Source organism: Colletotrichum navitas, assembly GCF_030913465.1.
Source record: "Colletotrichum navitas strain CBS 125086 chromosome Unknown LY79scaffold_1, whole genome shotgun sequence".
Taxonomy (NCBI): Eukaryota; Fungi; Ascomycota; class Sordariomycetes; order Glomerellales; family Glomerellaceae; genus Colletotrichum; species Colletotrichum navitas.
In genome coordinates, this window is record NW_026850547.1 from 2,531,148 (window position 1) to 2,549,060 (window position 17,913).

The 17,913-nt window shown below is 55.8% G+C and overlaps 5 protein-coding genes across 5 annotated transcripts; 2 read left to right on the forward strand and 3 right to left on the reverse strand.

Annotated features, from left to right (window-relative positions):
* Positions 1-1,377: 1,377 nt before the first annotated feature.
* Positions 1,378-4,871, forward strand: LY79DRAFT_504158 (uncharacterized protein; the record flags this gene model as incomplete). Its single annotated transcript, XM_060553486.1, has 7 exons — positions 1,378-1,919; positions 1,970-2,009; positions 2,065-2,801; positions 2,851-3,370; positions 3,428-3,892; positions 3,944-4,369; positions 4,428-4,871. 7 exons carry the CDS (start codon positions 1,378-1,380, stop codon positions 4,869-4,871), a joined length of 3,174 nt encoding a protein of 1,057 aa, XP_060421260.1.
* Positions 4,872-7,013: 2,142 nt separating this feature from the next.
* LY79DRAFT_664980 (uncharacterized protein) lies at positions 7,014-7,764 on the forward strand (the record flags this gene model as incomplete). Its single annotated transcript, XM_060562995.1, has 3 exons — positions 7,014-7,023; positions 7,104-7,446; positions 7,503-7,764. 3 exons carry the CDS (start codon positions 7,014-7,016, stop codon positions 7,762-7,764), a joined length of 615 nt encoding a protein of 204 aa, XP_060421261.1.
* Positions 7,765-10,063: 2,299 nt separating this feature from the next.
* LY79DRAFT_534609 (uncharacterized protein) lies at positions 10,064-11,383 on the reverse strand. The gene has a single exon (XM_060556446.1). It carries the CDS (start codon positions 11,041-11,043, stop codon positions 10,495-10,497), a length of 549 nt encoding a protein of 182 aa, XP_060421262.1. The 5' UTR covers positions 11,044-11,383; the 3' UTR covers positions 10,064-10,494.
* LY79DRAFT_676758 (uncharacterized protein) lies at positions 10,098-10,412 on the reverse strand. The gene has a single exon (XM_060564470.1). It carries the CDS (start codon positions 10,360-10,362, stop codon positions 10,102-10,104), a length of 261 nt encoding a protein of 86 aa, XP_060421263.1. The 5' UTR covers positions 10,363-10,412; the 3' UTR covers positions 10,098-10,101.
* A 1,749-nt stretch (positions 11,384-13,132) lies between the features above and the next one.
* On the reverse strand, positions 13,133-13,883 carry LY79DRAFT_534611 (uncharacterized protein). Its single transcript, XM_060556447.1, has one exon. The coding sequence runs from the start codon at positions 13,578-13,580 to the stop codon at positions 13,257-13,259; it is 324 nt and encodes a 107-aa protein (XP_060421264.1). The 5' UTR covers positions 13,581-13,883; the 3' UTR covers positions 13,133-13,256.
* Between the last annotated feature and the right edge of the window lie 4,030 nt (positions 13,884-17,913).

Genomic DNA, 17,913 nt, shown 5'->3' on the forward strand with positions numbered 1-17,913 from the left:
ACATCCGTTGGCCCTGTGGGACTGATGCATGAGGCACAGATGGACGAGAGCTTCGAGCATCTTTGGTCTTGCTTTCTTGTTTCATTTTCGACTTACGATGGACGTGTGGATGGAACGGGCTACTCGAACCACTAGATCCCATATACTGGACTCCGTGGGACTGGTACTAAAGGAGGAAGGATGGACAACGGTATTCAGGCTTCCTTTATTTCTCTATTCTCGGAAATGGTGGATACATGGAGCCACAGGGAAGATACACTCTCGATTTTCGGTTCCGAGATGGCCACATTTCTCGATACCCTCTGATCTGCTGACATGAAGTTCAAGGGATCGCGGTGTATTGCAGATGCTCAGATGCCAGCTTTCAGATAGCCTCTCTTACGTCTTGGGGAGATCCAGGACGTCAACTAGTAATGGTTTGTGCACGCAAGATAAACCAAATTATGGTGAGTCGTCTGTGAAGTGCTTTGTGATGCTACCTGGGGTGACGGCCGAGATAAGTGGAGCGGCAAAGACGTAGTCTATCTAAAAGTCCACAGAAAGATGCCAGTCAGTGATTGCGCAAACAACCCACCCAGTGGCTGGGCTTAACGGTTTAGCGTGGTTCGTCCGCTGGGGCCTCCTGTGTTCGGCCGTTGAAAATGGCGGACCTTGAGGCCCACGGACTCACCAATGCCAAACGTTCCTGGCGTACCTGTTAAAAAGGCACAGCGCTCAGATAGGCGGGTTGAACTTCTTTAGCAGCTAGCGGGCGTTGCCATGGTGTCGGTGGCCCCTGCCTCCCGCAATGTGCAGCTCTCGGTGGCTGGCCTCAGCGGGGTGACATTATTACTAGGTAAGTGCCTGATATCTGCAGAAGAGGTTTTGTTATTTAACTCGTGCAAGTGTTGGTACGAGCCGCCGTTCTCGCGAGGCCTCGACTTATTTACCTTGCAATCAATACATGGATGCTATCTATCTTTTCTTGTTCGAAAAGCGCCATCTATTCAGCTTGACTAAGACTTGACGAAGAAGAAAGAACAACACTTACACCAACCCGAGACAACTTGACACTGTACCGCAGAAGCACAACAGCAGGTGAAACACAGCATCACAGTGTGTGAACCACTCACAATGTCGCAATACGAACCTTCAAGAGAGCCTTCTCGCCGCCGGGGGTCGCCCCTCTTCCCGTCACGAACATCGGCCCAAAACCTCAGGAGCCAGTATGTCAGAGGGACACAGACGGCGCACCTCGTTCAACTGATCGAGGAGTTCCGGAAATCAGATCCCATCTACGACCCAGTGCCGCCCACGCCGCCGCCCAGAGCCCCGGGACGCCGGAGGAGTCCCAAGACAATCCAGCCCATCGTGCGTTTTTCTTCGCCTCTGGAGCCCATGGCCCCACGACGACGGGCAAAAACACCCTTGTCTGCTCCTGTGGTGTACGAAGACTTCGCGCAGACACAGCAGAGCGCTGAAATTCCTGACGCGGTCGTGGCCGAGCAAAGACCGGCGCAGCAGCCCACGCCGGAAGGACCAGCAGTAGATCTTATTGGCAACGAAGAGGAGGAATTGGATGTACAATATTTCGCATCCGAAGCAGTTCCGATGACTCCCGTATTTCCTGATCAGGTGTATCCCGACCCGGGTTACGAGGGCGACGAGTGGGTAGACTTGGAGGAGACAACCGGCAAGATTTACGCTTTCGATCCGGCACGCCTGGGGCCAGATTCCTCTAGCACTGATGACGATTTCGATTTGGAGATTCCCCTTCCAGATGATTCGACTCTGCGGGGCGAGGAGCCGCCGCCGAACAAAGCCCTTCACGTGTATCAGTCCCGATACACGGGTGAGGGTGTTCTCGGCGGCGCGCACTCTGCGGCGTTGGACATTGTGTACGATGCAAATAAGAGGCGGCAGTCCCTCTTCAGATGGCTGTAAGTTAAGACAGGACTCGGTGGCTAGATCACCACTAACACTTTCTCAGGCACGTGCAGCAAGACATGATGAACTTTGACGAGTTCACGGTATGTAGAACACAAACGCCGAAACCGGTATTGATTTAAGCTGACAATAACACAGAATGAGATTTCAAAGGCACTGTCAGAAAAAGAGCAGATCGAAATTCGTAAGCTACTATCCGACGTAAGGAAGAACTACTCCAAGACTGTCCGTACATCCAGTGAGACGACGGTGAAGCACATGGAGCCCAGCTACCTCCAGCTTCCTCTCCAGCAGGGCGACCAAGAAAAGAACTCGCAGTATGGGAAGAGAACGGTGACGTGGCTCTGCATCCCTTACTTCTCCCTGGAAGAGTACTCCGGGGTCTACGCTACGGGTAACCCAGGTGCCTACCCACCCCAAACGCTGCTCCAGTCAGCCTTCTCGCGGAACCCCAAGAAGCGAGACATGCTCCAGGCAGCACGGCAAATCGGAAATGGGGAGAATGACTGGTGTTTTCACATCAGACAGCTGTGGTGCGTCGTGCTCCACAACTCGCTGCTGATTACCTGCGGCTCCATGTACGAGGATGCCCTGCGTGGCGACACTATCGCGGTGACGTCTGAACCGGCGAGAGGACTTACGCCAAACACAGAGGGCGGCCGCATACTGGTCCAATGCGGCGAGTCGGTGATATGGTCTCTCTCACTGGAAGAATGCCAGACGTGGTTCGCCTTCATCGCTCATTTCTCCGATTTCTGGCCCAAGGCGATCCGCTTCCACTTCAACGGCCGTCTGTTGACAGAGGCTCGGTGGTGGAAGGTGCTCCAGTTTGCCCGGACTTCGAGTAGGAACGTCGTGATCAATATGGAAACATGGTTAGTTGCCTGGATCCTTCCGTGAGTACAAATAGCTAATACAAACCAGCGCTCCACCACAACTTCCGCCAAGCGGGATTCTGAGGCCTATCACCCAAAGCCTGAGTAACACTAACGGGCAGTCGTCTGGTGCCAATCTTCAACCGCTCAAACTATCACCTGGAAACCGAATGAGCTTCCCACCCGGACGGCCCAGCAAAACCAGCGATGTGTTCCATGTGTTTAGCTGGGCCGAGGCAACCCGCCCGAGCCCAATGGAGGGGCCCAATTTTATCGTTCTTCAGAGGCAACTTTCGGAAGTGGAAGAGTTTCTGACAGCCGAAACAAACGGACCGGACCGGCGATCCTACCTCGAAGGTGAGACGTCCACGCGGGATCAAGTACATTTATATCTCGAGCAGCTAGGGACAGACATGCGTTCTACGTCAACGGCATGGAAGAAGCAGGAATACGAGGACCGCATTGATATTTTTAATGCAGCCGATTCTCTATTCAGGTTCTTTCTCCCTCCGTTGTTCGACGGTCCAACGACAGATAGGTTCTGGGGTGCGGTAATGAACTTGGTCAGGGTGTGTCTTTGCGGCTTCTCTTGTCTCAGTTCAGAACATTGCTAACGGGGGTTACAGATATCTCCACCTGAGGCTGCTGACGGTGAAGCTTATCCGGACAACTTCGACGAGACGAGGCGTGACGCGGTTTACATAAATGCCCCTACGGTGCGGAAATTGCTGCGTCAACTTGCCCTCCCGGTCATTGCGTTCAAGAGCATTTTTTCTCATGCTGGGCCAACGGATCGGCTGGAGATCGATGTGCCGCTGGACCTAATCCGTGCCTGGCTTCATCTGGTTATGGGCCTGATCTATGCCAGTCATGATTCAAACATGTGGGAAGACCACCTGGATGTGGCCGACTCGCTGGTAAAGAGTGGCATGAAGCACATTATGGAACGACTGTCTGATTTTAACCTCATGGAACGGTCCTCGGTCCTCCCGCTCGAGGTAGTCTCACTGATCAGCTACAGCCTATTGGCCGATACGCCCGGGAAGTATGTTGGGATTACAGATACATACTCAGAGTATCTTAGAGCCTTGGTGAGTTTATGCAAGCCGTTCACTATCAAATCCTGTACTGACAGTGGGCAGGAAAACGAGATTGCCAACGGGCAGTCGGATCTCTCGTACCAGCAGCGCATCAACTTCCTGCGGCAAGAAGTCAATGTGATCAACCGCACGATAGACGCCCAAAGCAACGTATTCAACTCCATCCTAACGTCTCGCCAAGAAACCCTGCCCGCAGCAACGAAGCAGCACCGTCTGTACCGAGCGCAGTTCAGAGAACAGGCCAATCACCGTGACGCCACTTTTCTACGGTCTCGCAGATACGCCAATGACGACGACATGAATGCACCGCTGGAGCCCGTGGCTGAGGTGTCTGACTTTTACAAGCTTCCATCAACGGACGCCGCCGGCTTCAGGGATCTCCTGGCGGCGGAGTGCACACAGCTGTTGGAGCGGCGCAGCAGGGACTTCCAGGAGTACGGCGAGCAAGCTGACGTTTTGGAACAGACTGTGAGTTGATACCGCGTGAGCTCGGAAGCCGGGATACGGGCGCTAACTTTGAGAGTAGAACCTCAACAACGCGGCGGTGACGAAGGGCCGCCAGGAACAGGCCATTTACGCTTTCACCATTGTGACCATCATCTTCCTGCCTCTGAGCGCCGTTTCGAGCATCTTCGGAATGAACTCTAGCGACATCCGAGACATGAAGGACGGGCAGTGGCTGTATTGGGCAACTGCCATACCCGTAACCATCCTGACGATCGTGCTCGGCCTCTGGTGGATGGGCGAATTGGGACACATTTACACCTGGGTAGTTCGAAAGATACGAGGCGACGATACGCTCGGTTCAACGTTCCCGTCATACGAGGGCATTCCTGGGAAGCCTTACAATCATGACGCGACCGAGATGCTCCCCGCTCGGCAGGTCGTGTACAGGAGGCCGCTGTCAGCTGAAAAGAGCTTCGAGAGGCGGTTAGGGCGCCGCCTAGGAGGGCGAACCCAGCGGGCCTAAGGGCAGACACGTACCGCGCACTGCAGTTGCGCGACGCACTGACGACCCTGGTCCGACGACGATAACTGCCTTGGATCGATCGAATCCACGAAGCGCGGGGGGGGGGGGACGCCCGAGGAGGCCGGGGTCCTGGTTCAAGGGTCCAGCAGACTGGTCCAGACTTGAACTGATCGAGTGGGAGAAACAGTAGATAGGCGTTCAAAGATTGGGCCGCCAGCGGAGTCTCGATCGGGACAAGCTGCTCATCGTCTTGGCAATGTGGAACGGCGCCCAACGGAGATTGAGGCCAGCCAACCAGCCTTCGACGTCGGGTCGAAAAGGGTACCGGTAGAGTATTATTCATTCTCTATCTCTTCTCGCCCGGCGACGGCACCAGAACCGAGCTACGGTGATTCGAGAGATGGCTGGGACGATGATGGAGCTGCCAGCTCACCCAACCTGACAAGCTCAGCCCTGCGACCCCACGATCAGGGGGTACCCGTCTGGGCTGCGACCCCCCCGGATATGGCCCGATGGACACGGAAACCCGCAGGCTGGCGCAGAGTAGACAATCACGACGGCAACCTTGATTCACGCTTCCCCAATCATGGCGGCGTCGAAACAAGGGCGTCACATGCCAAACAGTGGGGGACGCAGGGCCCGTGGTAGTGCGGTGGTTCTTGGGTGAATGACTGGCATTGGGCATATCAGCCAGTTCGGCTCTCGCACAGGCTCCAATAGGGCGGAGGAGGGGCACCCAGCCGACCGCCTCGAATCTTGATTTTGGCGTGACATGCGCACTGGCGTCATAAGGCCTCAATTGCCCAATAGCGCACCCTTGTCGGCTACACGAAGGGAAGTAGGTTCGAGCGGTCCGTTGGTCAGTCGTGAGAGGGGGAGAGGCATGGGATGGAAAGAAGGAGGAGCGGAAGGGGAGGAGAGAGGAATGGGATGGGAACGAATGCACACGTTGACTGAATAGGCGGGCTTAATCCTCATTCATATCAGCGTTCATTGTAGTTTATTCGCATCGAGTCCCATGTATTTGGAGATGGAGCAGCTTCGTTTAGACAGACACGTTATTATCAGTAGGTAGGTCGATAGCCTGGTCAATAATCATCCCCCGGTCAAACAGGCGGTGCTTTTCTGCATGTGCATTTTCTCCTCTCCATTCTGCCCAACGCTCCGCCTCGTTTCCCTCCACTCTTTTCGTGCAGCTTCGATCGGGCCTTTTTTCTAAGGGAGATGGATCATGTGCCTTTGCTGAGCCTGTTCTCCATATGGCAGCGTCCAATGCACGGCAGCCTGGCCTGCCTGGATGTCCCCTCCTCACTGGGCGCCTCTTGGGCTGCCGACTGGTTGCTCGACGATGTGGGTGTGGTGGTGTAATGTCACTCTCCCGCTCGTCTTTCCGTTCGGTGTGGTTCACCATGAGCGTGGATGGGGGGGGGGGGCAGTGGCAGTGAGAGGCAGGCCGACCTTGATTCTCCTGCACGCAGTCCACACCCTGTTTAGGCCCAGACACTTCTCTCGCGTGGTGATATTGTGGTTGTTGTGGTCAGTTATATAATGGATAGCGCCTCTCTCTCCCTCCCCCCGGCCCATCGTTTCCCTTTAGTTCCTCTCGCCCGAACCTTTCCACATAGTTTTCCAACCACCACCCACGAACATCCACCACATCCACAGCCCTGTTGATTTTTTTTAGTCTACCCGGGGTTCCCGCCACTGGTGACTTATTTAAAGACAAACGTCCCGGCTGTTGATCATCGGCTCTTTTCCGATCATCGCACATTGCAAATCGGATTTGCGAGTTCCCTGCCGAACAACCGCAAACCCCCCATCATTTTTTTTCTGCTTGCTTGCTTGCTTGCTTGCTTGTGCATCGCATCGCACCGCATCGCATCGGCATCGGCATTGAGTCGCGTCGCGCAGCTCGTCCCATCGCATTCGCGGTTCATCCCATCCTTGGGGGTCTGCGCCTATCCGCCTGCACAACCCACAACTCAAATCGCCATACAAACTCAAACTCCCCTTCCCGACGTCGCGACGTCGCATCAAGTGTAGGCCATCAAGTCGGCGCACTCAGAACTTCACACAGAGCACACACACAACACGTGTAAACAGCTGTCTCTGTCCTTGTTGGAACGAATCCAGCCGTCCACAATGGGTACGAGTGAGCCCCAACAAAATCCTGACGTCACCTAGTGGCGTCACGTCCACGCTCCATGTCAACTAACGACCCCGCTCCACCAGCTTCCTCCAAGGAATACTACGAGTACCACCACCACCACCGCCACCACCACCACCACGGCGCCAAGAAGCGCCTCTACCTCGAGCCACCCACCAACGGTTCCGTCACCGTCCGCACCAAGAAGACGACATTCATCCCGCCCCCGCCTCGCGAGTGCACACCCCCTCCCCCCCCTCCTCCCGTCATCGTCGCGCCCGAGCCCGTGCCGCCGCCCAAGGCCGAGACCCCTCCTCCCCCGCCCCCGCCCCCGGCCCTGCCGTGCCCTCCTCCGCCCCCGCCGCCCGAAGTCGTCACCCCCCGCCGCCCCCGCCCATCGAGGTCATCGCCGTCGACGTCGAGCCCTCAGTCAGGTCGGTCAAGTCGAGCAAGAGCTCGCGTAGCAGCCGGAGTCGGAGCCACAGCCACTCGCGCCGCGGGAGCCGGGACCGCGAGAGGGAGGTCCGCGAGGTCTACGTCGAGCGGGAGAAGCTTGTGCCCGTGAGAGTCCCGTACCCCGTCCCCGTCCCCGCCGAGCCGCGGTACGAGACGTTTCGGTACGTTGAGGGGAGGCGGTACAGTCCGCCGCGGATGCTGCCGCCCCCGCCGCCCCCACCTGAGGAGGAGCGGATGCGCGTCACCATCTCGGACCGGAGGAGGGAGAGGGAGTACAACTACCGGCGATGAAGCCTCCTCGTGTCCCCTCCTCCTGGTTCGCCTCACTTCCCGAAGAAGATGTACTCATTGCCTTTGTTTTCTTATCGTATAAAATTGGCGGAGCGATTAGGTTGGTGGCAGTTTGCTTTGGGGTGGTACACAGCGATGCTTTTGTTGGACATGTTTGCTCTTAGCGGCGCTATACGGTCTTTTGATACGATGGGACGGGATACAATGCTTGCGAAGGAGTTTGTCGCCTGGGTTTCTTTTTTACGGCTGGAATTGCTTTTCTGCTTCCCCCCCTCCGCTTAGTTCACAAGGAAGCCAGCGGCTTGTGTCGGCGGTACGCGGTTATACGTGCCATGATAGAAACACTTTGATGATGACCAGAAGAAATGACGGCTGTTTTACCTTACAAACCTCACTCTTTTCTCGGACCCGTGGAATGTGTCTATCTGCCCGAAGCCGTTTTAACAACTGCTAGAGAGGTTGAAAGAAGATGCCGAGTATCACCTCCTGGACCACATCGACTCGCGGAGCCGTGTTGTCGTCTTTCCAGGTCGCCCCTGCGGAAATGGGCAAGCAGTGCAGTCCATGAATCTTGCGTAACCTCGCATCGCAGTGGGCAGCCGACGAGATGCCGCAGCCCCTTCCGCCGTCCAACACAGGGCGACTGACCTACCGAGGGCCTCCACCCATCCCTCCAAGCTCGTGCTCCTGGGGTCGTAGAGAACTTGGTGTCGCCCACGGACAAAGATGCTCCCTTTCGTTCCCCTTGGACGCACTCCGCCAAATTTGGCATTGAACTGCGTCCCATGACGTCTGAGGATCCCCCGACCCCCACCTGTCAAGCGGTTATCCATCATGAAGTTTAAGCCCCCCCATCGAACCGGTACGCGTGGCGCAGAAGGACTTGAGACAGGAGGTATATGGCATCAACGTTCCGTAGCCGAGGCAACAGCCCAGGCTGCTTTTGAATAAGCGGAACTAGAAGAGCTAGTCTTATGGTTTATTTTTGTAAACAAGAAAGTCGACCGAAAAAAACAAGAAAAAAAAAAACCAAGCCAATCGACGGGTCCCGTGTTTCGAAGATCGCAGGTGCCGTCCCCTTGAGACGACAGACAACCGCCCACACCCTCCACACCGAGCTGCTGGAGAGGAGGGTTACATTGGGCCTCTCGTCGGGACCAGGGGAGCCGCAACAGCTGTGACAGGGCTGGATAGATCTGAGGCTATATTTAACACTTGGCAGTTCTATTCTTTTGTCCTCCCCGTTTCCAGTTGACGACGCTGTTGCGTCGTGGTTCATACTCGACAGTCGGCATCGACCTACGCCAGAAGGTTGCCGGCTGACCCGCACGTTGCCAAGGACGCAGCCAAGAACCTCACGATCGTCTCTGGGACGTTTTCGGACCCCTCACCCCTCCCCAACAGGTGTCACCGCGTCATGACCCCGGGGGAAAGAGCGTCTCGGGAGACCACTGGCCCCCTCCCCCCTCTCTCTATCTCGCTGCACCAGCTTCGTGTCAGGTAGGAAACCCACGAGGCTGGACAGTCCCACGTCTCACGTGTGCTCTATCGCCGCCATTTGCACGACACCCCGCGAGATCGGCGGCCGGGAAGGCCGACTGTTTTCAAGGCCGTTCTAGGACTGCGCGCTTTCGCCGGCTTGGTACGGGTTCGCAATTCTCCCCCGTGTCGCTCGGCTTCGAAAGGAAAAAGACTGTTGAATGTCGGCTTTTGGGGCTATGTTGTCTACGTCGCGGTATTTTGAGATTATGAATGCGGAACGTCCAGGGTCACGGTTTCTTGGCTGAACGCCCCAAGGTCTTACGAGGACCAAAGAGCAGAAGAGATCCATAGGTCCTTTCGGGCCCCGTGTGCTCAATGATCACTTGCGGAAGAGGCATTGATGCCTTGACTCTTATGCTGAGGGGTGATGCCCGGCACCCCGACCGAAGAAGCACGTGTATCAACTTGAAAAGGAAACTATTCGGTAGCAGATGGTGACTACACAAGATCTCACGCCGAAAGTTTAGGCCCCCGTTCTTCGGAAATGCAAGCATGCGGATGAAGCCGGCTGGCCATCGCCGAGACATACATAGCCTTTCGTATGCAGGCCGTAGGCCTTCGTCACCGGCCAGAAGCGTGGAGCGAAAACGTATCAAAGCCGGATATGACAACCTCCGAGAACGGTACGGAAACTGGCTGGCGGACCCGGGCTCCTTGATACGGCAGCGGCGACTCCGAGTCCGGGGGCAAGGGGAGCCCCAAAGCAGGACACATGGTTCCCATGACCTGCCCGTAAAGTCACTAGACCCAGCTCAACCGGTCGATACGAACAGACAAGGTGCCCTTTAGGCGATATCAATTGTCGGGAACACGGCACCGCCATACAACCTGACCCGGGACCAAGGGCTCTGCAGATCCCGCACGACTAGCGACGTGCCGACTGTTGCGGAGGGTTGCGGAGGAGCTGCAACCGACTGGATTCCCTGCTAGGGGTACCGTGATAGACGTGTCGCTGGAGGCGTCCAGGACAGAACAGACGATCACGAAGCAGCCTAAATGGGTCTGGACTCCGGCAAAGGCACATCGCCGAGGGATTCGATGACTCGGGCCTGGCATCCAGTACAAGGCCCAAAAGGCCACTTCATCGTTCGTTCAGCCCCTTGTCGCGTCTTCGGAGAGACGGCCCCCTCCCCAAGCTGGCTGCCCCGCGTCGCATAGCCTGCCCGGAACGCTGCACACGGGCAAGCATTAGGTATCGGCTATTGCCAATTCGAGGAATATGGATAGCCGCTGGGAATAGAGAACGGATCTAGTTGGCAATGATGAATCCGAGATAAAAGATTGGCCGACATGACGCAGTGAGAAGTACATGCGAGACGCGAATGGGGTCTTCTTGTTGGGGCATGCGTACCGCTCTCCTGGATCAGATGCAAAGCAACCCTTGCCAGCAAAGGTGCTGGGTGGCACAACTGCGCAGTCCGTGGAGGACCCGCGCGATTCGAGTATACGTTTCCGAGTCGCGCACCACCGTCGCCGCCTGCCACGATCGCGGCATGATGGGACCCTTCCAACCAGCATGGCACCCCCATCGGCGGTGGCGAGTCGCTCCGCATGCATCGCGAGCACGGGCACGCGGCAAATGGCCTTTGCGATCGTGTGCCAGATCGTGACAGCGCCCACGCCCCGGTAGGAACAACGGGGCCGCGTCCGGTAATGTCTTGAGCATGGCCCAACGCGTTTCGCCGACGGGTTTGGATGCCGGGGCCGGGCTGTCCGTCCGATTGCCACGCCCGTCATCTCAACATCCGCAACGCGCCTAACGATGATGTGTTGAAATATACACGTTCACGTGAGGTACTTTCCGTGGTCTTTTGGCTCGGCGGGGGGGTGAAGCGAGGGTCTGTGACGGGGGCCTCCCCTTAAATTGATGGCGCATTTGAAACACGTCCGCGACGCCGGTTATTCTTCAGGCTGATTACGGCCTGCGGTCGGGGGCGGTGGATTTCACGTTTCAGCGCGTCGGTGGACGGGTACCGAACCCTCCCCATTGGATGAGATGTCACAGACTCACAAAACATAATTGCAGGCCGAGGTCGAATTGACCTGTTGCACAGCAGGCGAGAATCTGGCCGTCCTGGGACGGGATTCGTCCCAAGCAAAAAAAAAAAAAAAAAAAAAAAAAAAAGACCTCGGACATCGAGGGTCGGGATATCTAGGTAGCGAGTTCCCGATGCCGTGCGTAAGGAATCGCGTCAGGGTCGGTCGATGGATGATCGGTGGCTTGAAAACTAGTCGCCGCACGGGGATGAACGGCGGCAATAATTCCATCTAGGCCATAACAGGAACCCACTCAAAGGTTATCCCGTCTCCGGTGAGGACTCCTGACTGGTTTGATGGCCAGAGCTATGGGGTCAGCCTCGCGGCAGGTTGCTAAAACTTTACGAGGGCGTCAGCTGCTCCCGTCCTGTTCGTAGCTTAAGACGTGCGTGATTGACAGGTTTCTGATGTCCATGTGGCGAAGGAGCAAAACTACGTTACTCCTGGTGAACGAGCACCCCCCGGCCTACACGTACACGCGGACAGGGCTCTTTCGAAGATGAATGTCTATAGCCCCGATACCCTCAACTCAAGTCCCGTGATACCCGCCATTCGATGCCTGTTAGGATCACCGGACACGCTAGGTTGCTTGGGCTCGATCGTGACACCGTGAGGCGCAAACTAACAACCCCTGGCACACAAGAGTGTGGATGTCAAGGTCCGGATGAACTTTGAATGCTCGGGATTACACTGTGTAAACCTGGCGCCTAGGGAAGAGGGGGGGGGACTACTCGAATGTCAAATACTTCTTCTACGCACTTTGAGCTCATCGGGCACGAGGCACAGGATGACACGAATGATATCAGACGGATGTGCCTTGCCCAGATCCCTATCCGGGTGCGGTCGATGACAAAGATCTCTGTAACGCGGCATCTACCTGGCAGCAAGTGCCGCCGTCTTTTTGCACTTTGAATTCGAGGCTGCCAAAGCCACTGTGGCGCTCGGCGGCATCTAGAGCGTCCAAGCACTTGCATGCAGCTAGATGTTTGCCAAATAAGCAAAACGGGCGATGACAAGAAAACAAACTGTAGCTTGGCTTGAGCTGCAGTCTCGAGTGAAGCGGTCGCGGGCGTCGTCAATGACGACGACGGAAGTGAAGCTAGGTAAGGCTTGTTCAGGTTCTCTTGAGCACCATGAGTACGCAGATCTGAATCAGAGGGCGGATGACTTGAAGTAGTGGCCGCTCGTCGCAGTATCAGAGCTGCGCGATGATCAACCGTCCACGTCGGCGAGAGTTATTGCAATTTCCCTTGTTAACAAGACGTGGAACTGCTTCCCTCTTGTCTTTCTCAGGGTCCAAGTGCATTTTCCCTCACATAACACCTGATTGGTCCCTGTCGTCGATCTGAGCACTTGGCTTTGGAGCGACAGGCACAGGCCGCCAATGATGTTAACCATCAGCAGGGTCTCCCTCCCGACGCGCTTGCGAGGGGGGGGGGGGGGGGGGGGGTGGATGGGCCAGGTTGATTTCAATGCTAGCTCCATTTCCTTGTATTGCCTTTGCCCATTTGTGATGTAACGGCACCCGGCGGCTTGAGCGGCCAGTTGTCTGGCTCCAATGCACATAACAAAATGGATGGAAATTGCCAGATCCACCGGCAATCATGGTCCAGGGATAATGACCGCCGAGGCGCTACGGGACAAAGCGACGCTGGGGAGGGGAGTCTTCCTGGCAGACCCCATCTGGTTGCTGCAAGTCGGGGGGGGGGGGGGGGGGGGGTCCTGCACACCCACAGCGCCAGATGAGAATAGTTGCAGCGCCGTGAGTCGTTGCTGCACGGTTAAATTGGCTTCTTGTTTGGGACAAAAAGACTATCCCTCCCCTGAGATGCCCCGCCTCATTCGTTGCTATCGGTTGCTATTGTCCGAGTAAGCAGTGTACTCTCGTTGGCGGATAGAGATTTGTAGATGTGTCAGGGTTCCAAACTGGACCGGGGACAGCTCTCAAATTGGGAAAAGAACAGCTGTGTTACGCCCGCGAAGCTCCAGGGGCCGAATAGATAGATGTTACCGTGCAATAACCATCTCGCCTTGCCACGGAAAGCCGGCTGCAAGCGGGTCTGGCGACACACATGGCCTGATCCTGCCAGCGGCAAGCTTGCCCCCATGGTCAAAATCGTGTCCAGGATGCAGTGTACATGCATAGCATCATCTGTTGGTAAGTTGGTGGGGAGCAGCATCTCTCGCACCTCCCACGGGAGATATGGGACTTTCGAAAGTGCTTTGACTGGAGACATGAAGTTGAGATGTGATGTGATGAACACGACGCGCCTTTGGCTGGAGAGCGAGGTGGCTTTGAGAATGCCTACTTTGTGGTAATGAAATGCTCTCGGCCGCCAGATAGCTGGATGTTGTTTGGCGTCCTGGCTGAGGGATCATGCTGAGGTGCCACTGTCCTGGCAATCGGACGGCGAGAAAGAAGTCGCCAACGAGAGCTATCAACTGCGCGAGGCGTACTCATGTCCTGAGGCCTAAGCTTCATTGATGTCGCTGTGTTGCCAAGTTCCAAAGCGAGGCCTGGACCCTTTAGCAAAGTGCAGCCAAGCAGCGCTCGCAAGGGGCTCAAGCCACCGCCTAGGGTGCCCGGGTGCGCTGCATGACCTCATGACTTGGAAGAGAAAGGTTCCCGCATCTGGTTGGGAAGGATGGTTCATGCATACTCTTGCGAGAGAAGAAGGTTACTATCGGAACGCCGTCTTCCAGGAGGGCTGTAAAGAATGATCCCGGGCGGAAAGGTTTCGTCGTGTTTTCCCAGGCGCTCAGGTCAGACTTGAAAGGATAGCACAACACCGACGTACAGGAACCGCGGTAGGTTGACGGGCAAGACTGCTGGCAGTTAGTTGAGTATTCCATCTCATCGTGAGCGCGGCCAGCGAGGCGAAACAGCCTAGCGAGCCGGTCCGATGAGAACCATTGCACCGTTTCATCCGATCCCGACGTCTTCTTGCCCATCCCCTCGGACCTGGGCAAATAAATATACAGTCTGGATATAAGCCGGCGGGATGCTTTGCGACATGACGGCGGCATGACGGAGCCGTCGGTCAACTTCCAAGGAACGCCAGCGATCCAAGAGCTAGCAGGCCGATAAGTGTCGCCTAGTTGACGCCTCAACCCCCAAAGTGCGGCACTATCATGCCAGACTACAGCTGGGAGGGTTTGTGCACCACCTGTACAATGATGACAATATCGGGAAGGTAGCTACACTAGACTACACAGTAATTTGATAGCATGGACGTGGCATTGTGTCGCGGAAAGGAAGGGAGGGGTTGCGGTGATGGGTGGCCGCGAGACCTGGGTTGCTCAAGGGTCAAGTCATCAACTATGATGAATTCTGGAATTACTCCCTGGCCCAGCACACGCAATCTGCACGCGATGGAATGTGTTGATACCCACAGAAGAGATGTCGCCTCCTGAATAACACATAACAGATATAATTATGCCAAGCCAGTTCATGGCAGCGAGCGACAAGGAAGAAACAGCCATTGCTACGTTTAACAGTACCTAGGTTTCCAAAATGGGGCGAGGGGGCATCGAACGAGAGGACAGGAGGGGCTAAGCAATCTGGACGAGTGCAACGCTGTGCGACGTGGCAGACTGCGTCTGAACCTCCTGGTGAAGGATCCATCCTCCGGAGCCTGTTTGATAGACGAAGAAGGGTGAGCGGTGACACTGGCGTCTGGCCGCTGCGGGGGTTTGCTATTCCCGTAGGGTAGTGACACTTCGATGGGCGCGCAGTGAATAGCATGTCAAATATGACAGATAGTAGTAGTAGTAGTAGTAGGTAAACAGAAGAGGAGGCTCTGGCAGGAACCTCGTCTCCCAGGGTCAAAGCCCACAATTGTCGTGCTTCAATCCCGGGAGAAGCGATATGTCCTATGGGCTGCCTGGACCACTCCCCGCTCGTATGTGCCTGGAAAGGTCCGGGACTTCAACGTCCAAACGGGGACAAGACCACCAAGAAGTGAAGGGGAGGTGGGGGGGGGGGGGGGGGGGGGCGGCGGCGGTAGATGATTGGAGCAAAGCAGCCCAAGGCCCCTAAGACCCGAAATTAAATTAAGGCCTTGGGCTGTGGCGTTAAGAATCTGGGGTGGTGTGTGCGGGCCACGATGGCACGGCACCTGTGCCTTGCAGAATGCAGAAGTGGAGGTTGAGAGAGAGAGAGAGAGAGAGAGAGAGAGAGAGAGAGAGAGAGAGAGTGGCAGGCAGCCTGACGAGAGCCGCAGGTACCGTGATGGAGATCAGGCGGCGACACCAACAGATAGAGGAACAATGCAGAAGCGAGCTAGGAAAAAGGGCTGCCGGAGACCGGATTCGGCCCCGCGGGGATTTCAAAGTTGGATCTAAACCACCCAAGGTTGGCTCGAACAGGGACGTACCGGCTCGCACGGCGTAACCCCGCGGATTAGGTAGCGGGTGCGAATAAGTTTTGGGCATCGGATTGAGAAAGAAAGCTGACAGATGGTTTCCAGGCGTTTGTTCCGCGGGAGTAGGTCGTACCTTGGTAGACTCGACATGGTTGTTTCAAGCAGCCCGTCATGGAGTCTCGGCGTGGCGAGAGCAGGGCAAGATGCTTCCCGACATGGAGCGGAGGGGCCCGAGGCTATCTTTCTTGAAGAGAGTTGGACACATTCCACGTGGCTGACGTGGGAGCTGAGGGCAGGTGGTGCATGACGAGGAAACAGGAGATGAGATTCCGGGACCGAGCATGTTTTCAGTGATGCGGCAAGACTCAAATTATTTATTTGTAAGTCGTGGAAGGAAGGAAACCGGCCTCGGTGGGTAGGTGGGTAGGCAGACAGACAGACTAGATAGTCTTCTGGAAGGAAGGAACGAAACCGAGATACCTACAACTCGAGGCAAGCGAAGCGCGGGTCATGGCCGGGCTGCTCTTTCCCTCGCACGTCAGATCTGCTCATTGGTTGGTTGACAAAGCTAAAGGATGGTTGGTAGCTGCGGCAAGAGTACCGGTAGCTGCCCTCTTGCCTCTGATGTATTTCCCATGTACAATCCGCGACAAACCCGTATGATAGTTACAAAAACACGACTCGAGATCCTATCGTTATCAACGGACCAATAGCTGCTGGCGCCGCGGCAGGCTCTAAAACAGACAAACCATCAAGGATGTGCTTTTGGTTGACTGTCCGACCTCAAGGGAGATTAAGTTGTCCCCCCCCCCCCCCCCCCCCCCTTATGAAGTCGCACTGCTAGACCGCTCTTAGCTCGTAGCGCAGGATTTGCAAAGGCTGATTGACATGATTGGGTTCGTAGACAAATACCTTGTTCGTTAACAACGAGAACCCTTCTTTGCCGGCAAGTTTTGGGCAATAAATCGCCGTGTTTTCAATAGTGTTGCTTGTCAGCATTCTCCTCCCCGGTCCGTCTCAAAGTCTAGCCGTAGGGAGGGGTTCTACCGTCTGGGACGAAGGAGGGGGAGGAATAGAGAGGGAGAGAAATACTTTACACACACTAGAAAGGGATGTAAAATGAATCCTCGAGGTCAATGCCGAAGATGAATTTTTGCCACATGGCATTTCAATTGACTCCGGTGATTGTAGGTATTGTGTTTGCGTGGGTATGTGTATGTGTATGCGTTTCTGAAGGAGTGCAGGTTCTGCCACTCATCTTCCTCCTCTCCTTTGTTCCTTCCTTCCCTCGCAAAGTCCAATCAAAGCCATACACCCAAACACACCGTTGTGGTAGGTAGCTTGAGCCAGGAACAGCACCTACAGCCAGCGGAGACCGTCGAAATTTCATTCCCAATTGCAGCCCCCCCCCCCTCTCTCTTTTTTTTCTTTTCTTTTTTCTCTCTTTCTTTTCCTTTTTCGACGTCTTGCAGCGGCAGATGCAAACACACGGAATCCACCGAGCCCAACCATACCCATCATCATCACTTCCTTCGTCACTGTTGCCCCCCCCCCCCCCCCCCCGAAAGTACCACAAGAGGACAAGAGAGGAGGAAGGGTACATTTCCCCCCCCGGTCACCACCTTGCTCTGAGTTGCATCCGACCACGGGACCACACCCCCATCGCAGCCGCTCATCTTAGGTACTCCCCGGTACCTTGTTGCGTTTAACCTCCAGATGTATGTCCCTGCTCCTGCTCCTGCTCCTGCTCATGCTCCTCTGTCCCTGCTCATGCTGCGACCGACCACCCACCCACACGAAGCAAATGCCGAGGGGCTGCTAGTGAGGTCGTAGGAAGCATTGGTGTCGTCGTGGAATGCACTGAACTGATGTTTTGTATTCCCCCCCTCAAGGCCTTTTGCTCCTGCGCGATCCAACCCCTAGTATCTTCCAATGTCACTGTCCGACCGCTATCAGACTCCCTTTGCGCGTTGCTAGAAACGACCAAGACAGAAAATAAGGGGTCCCCTTCGTCGAAAACCAAAGTCTGTCTGTCTCTTCTCTCACCGTTGGCCAACTTTGGCCTGGTCCCAGCTTCTTCGCATTGCATTGCATTGCCCATCGGGAAACCTACACTTCGCTTACGCCAACGGCCACGTCCTCCCCCTCCCCCGACCGACCCCGTGCTGCTCTTTCAACCCTTACGGTTGGCCACCTTTCCGTGGAA

Bases quoted from the DNA above. Each gene is read 5' to 3' on its own strand.
- LY79DRAFT_534611 (XM_060556447.1), bottom strand. From the start codon at position 13,580: ATGTCTCCAGTCAAAGCACTTTCGAAAGTCCCATATCTCCCGTGGGAG.
- LY79DRAFT_676758 (XM_060564470.1), bottom strand. From the start codon at position 10,362: ATGCCAGGCCCGAGTCATCGAATCCCTCGGCGATGTGCCTTTGCCGGA.
- LY79DRAFT_534609 (XM_060556446.1), bottom strand. From the start codon at position 11,043: ATGACGGGCGTGGCAATCGGACGGACAGCCCGGCCCCGGCATCCAAAC.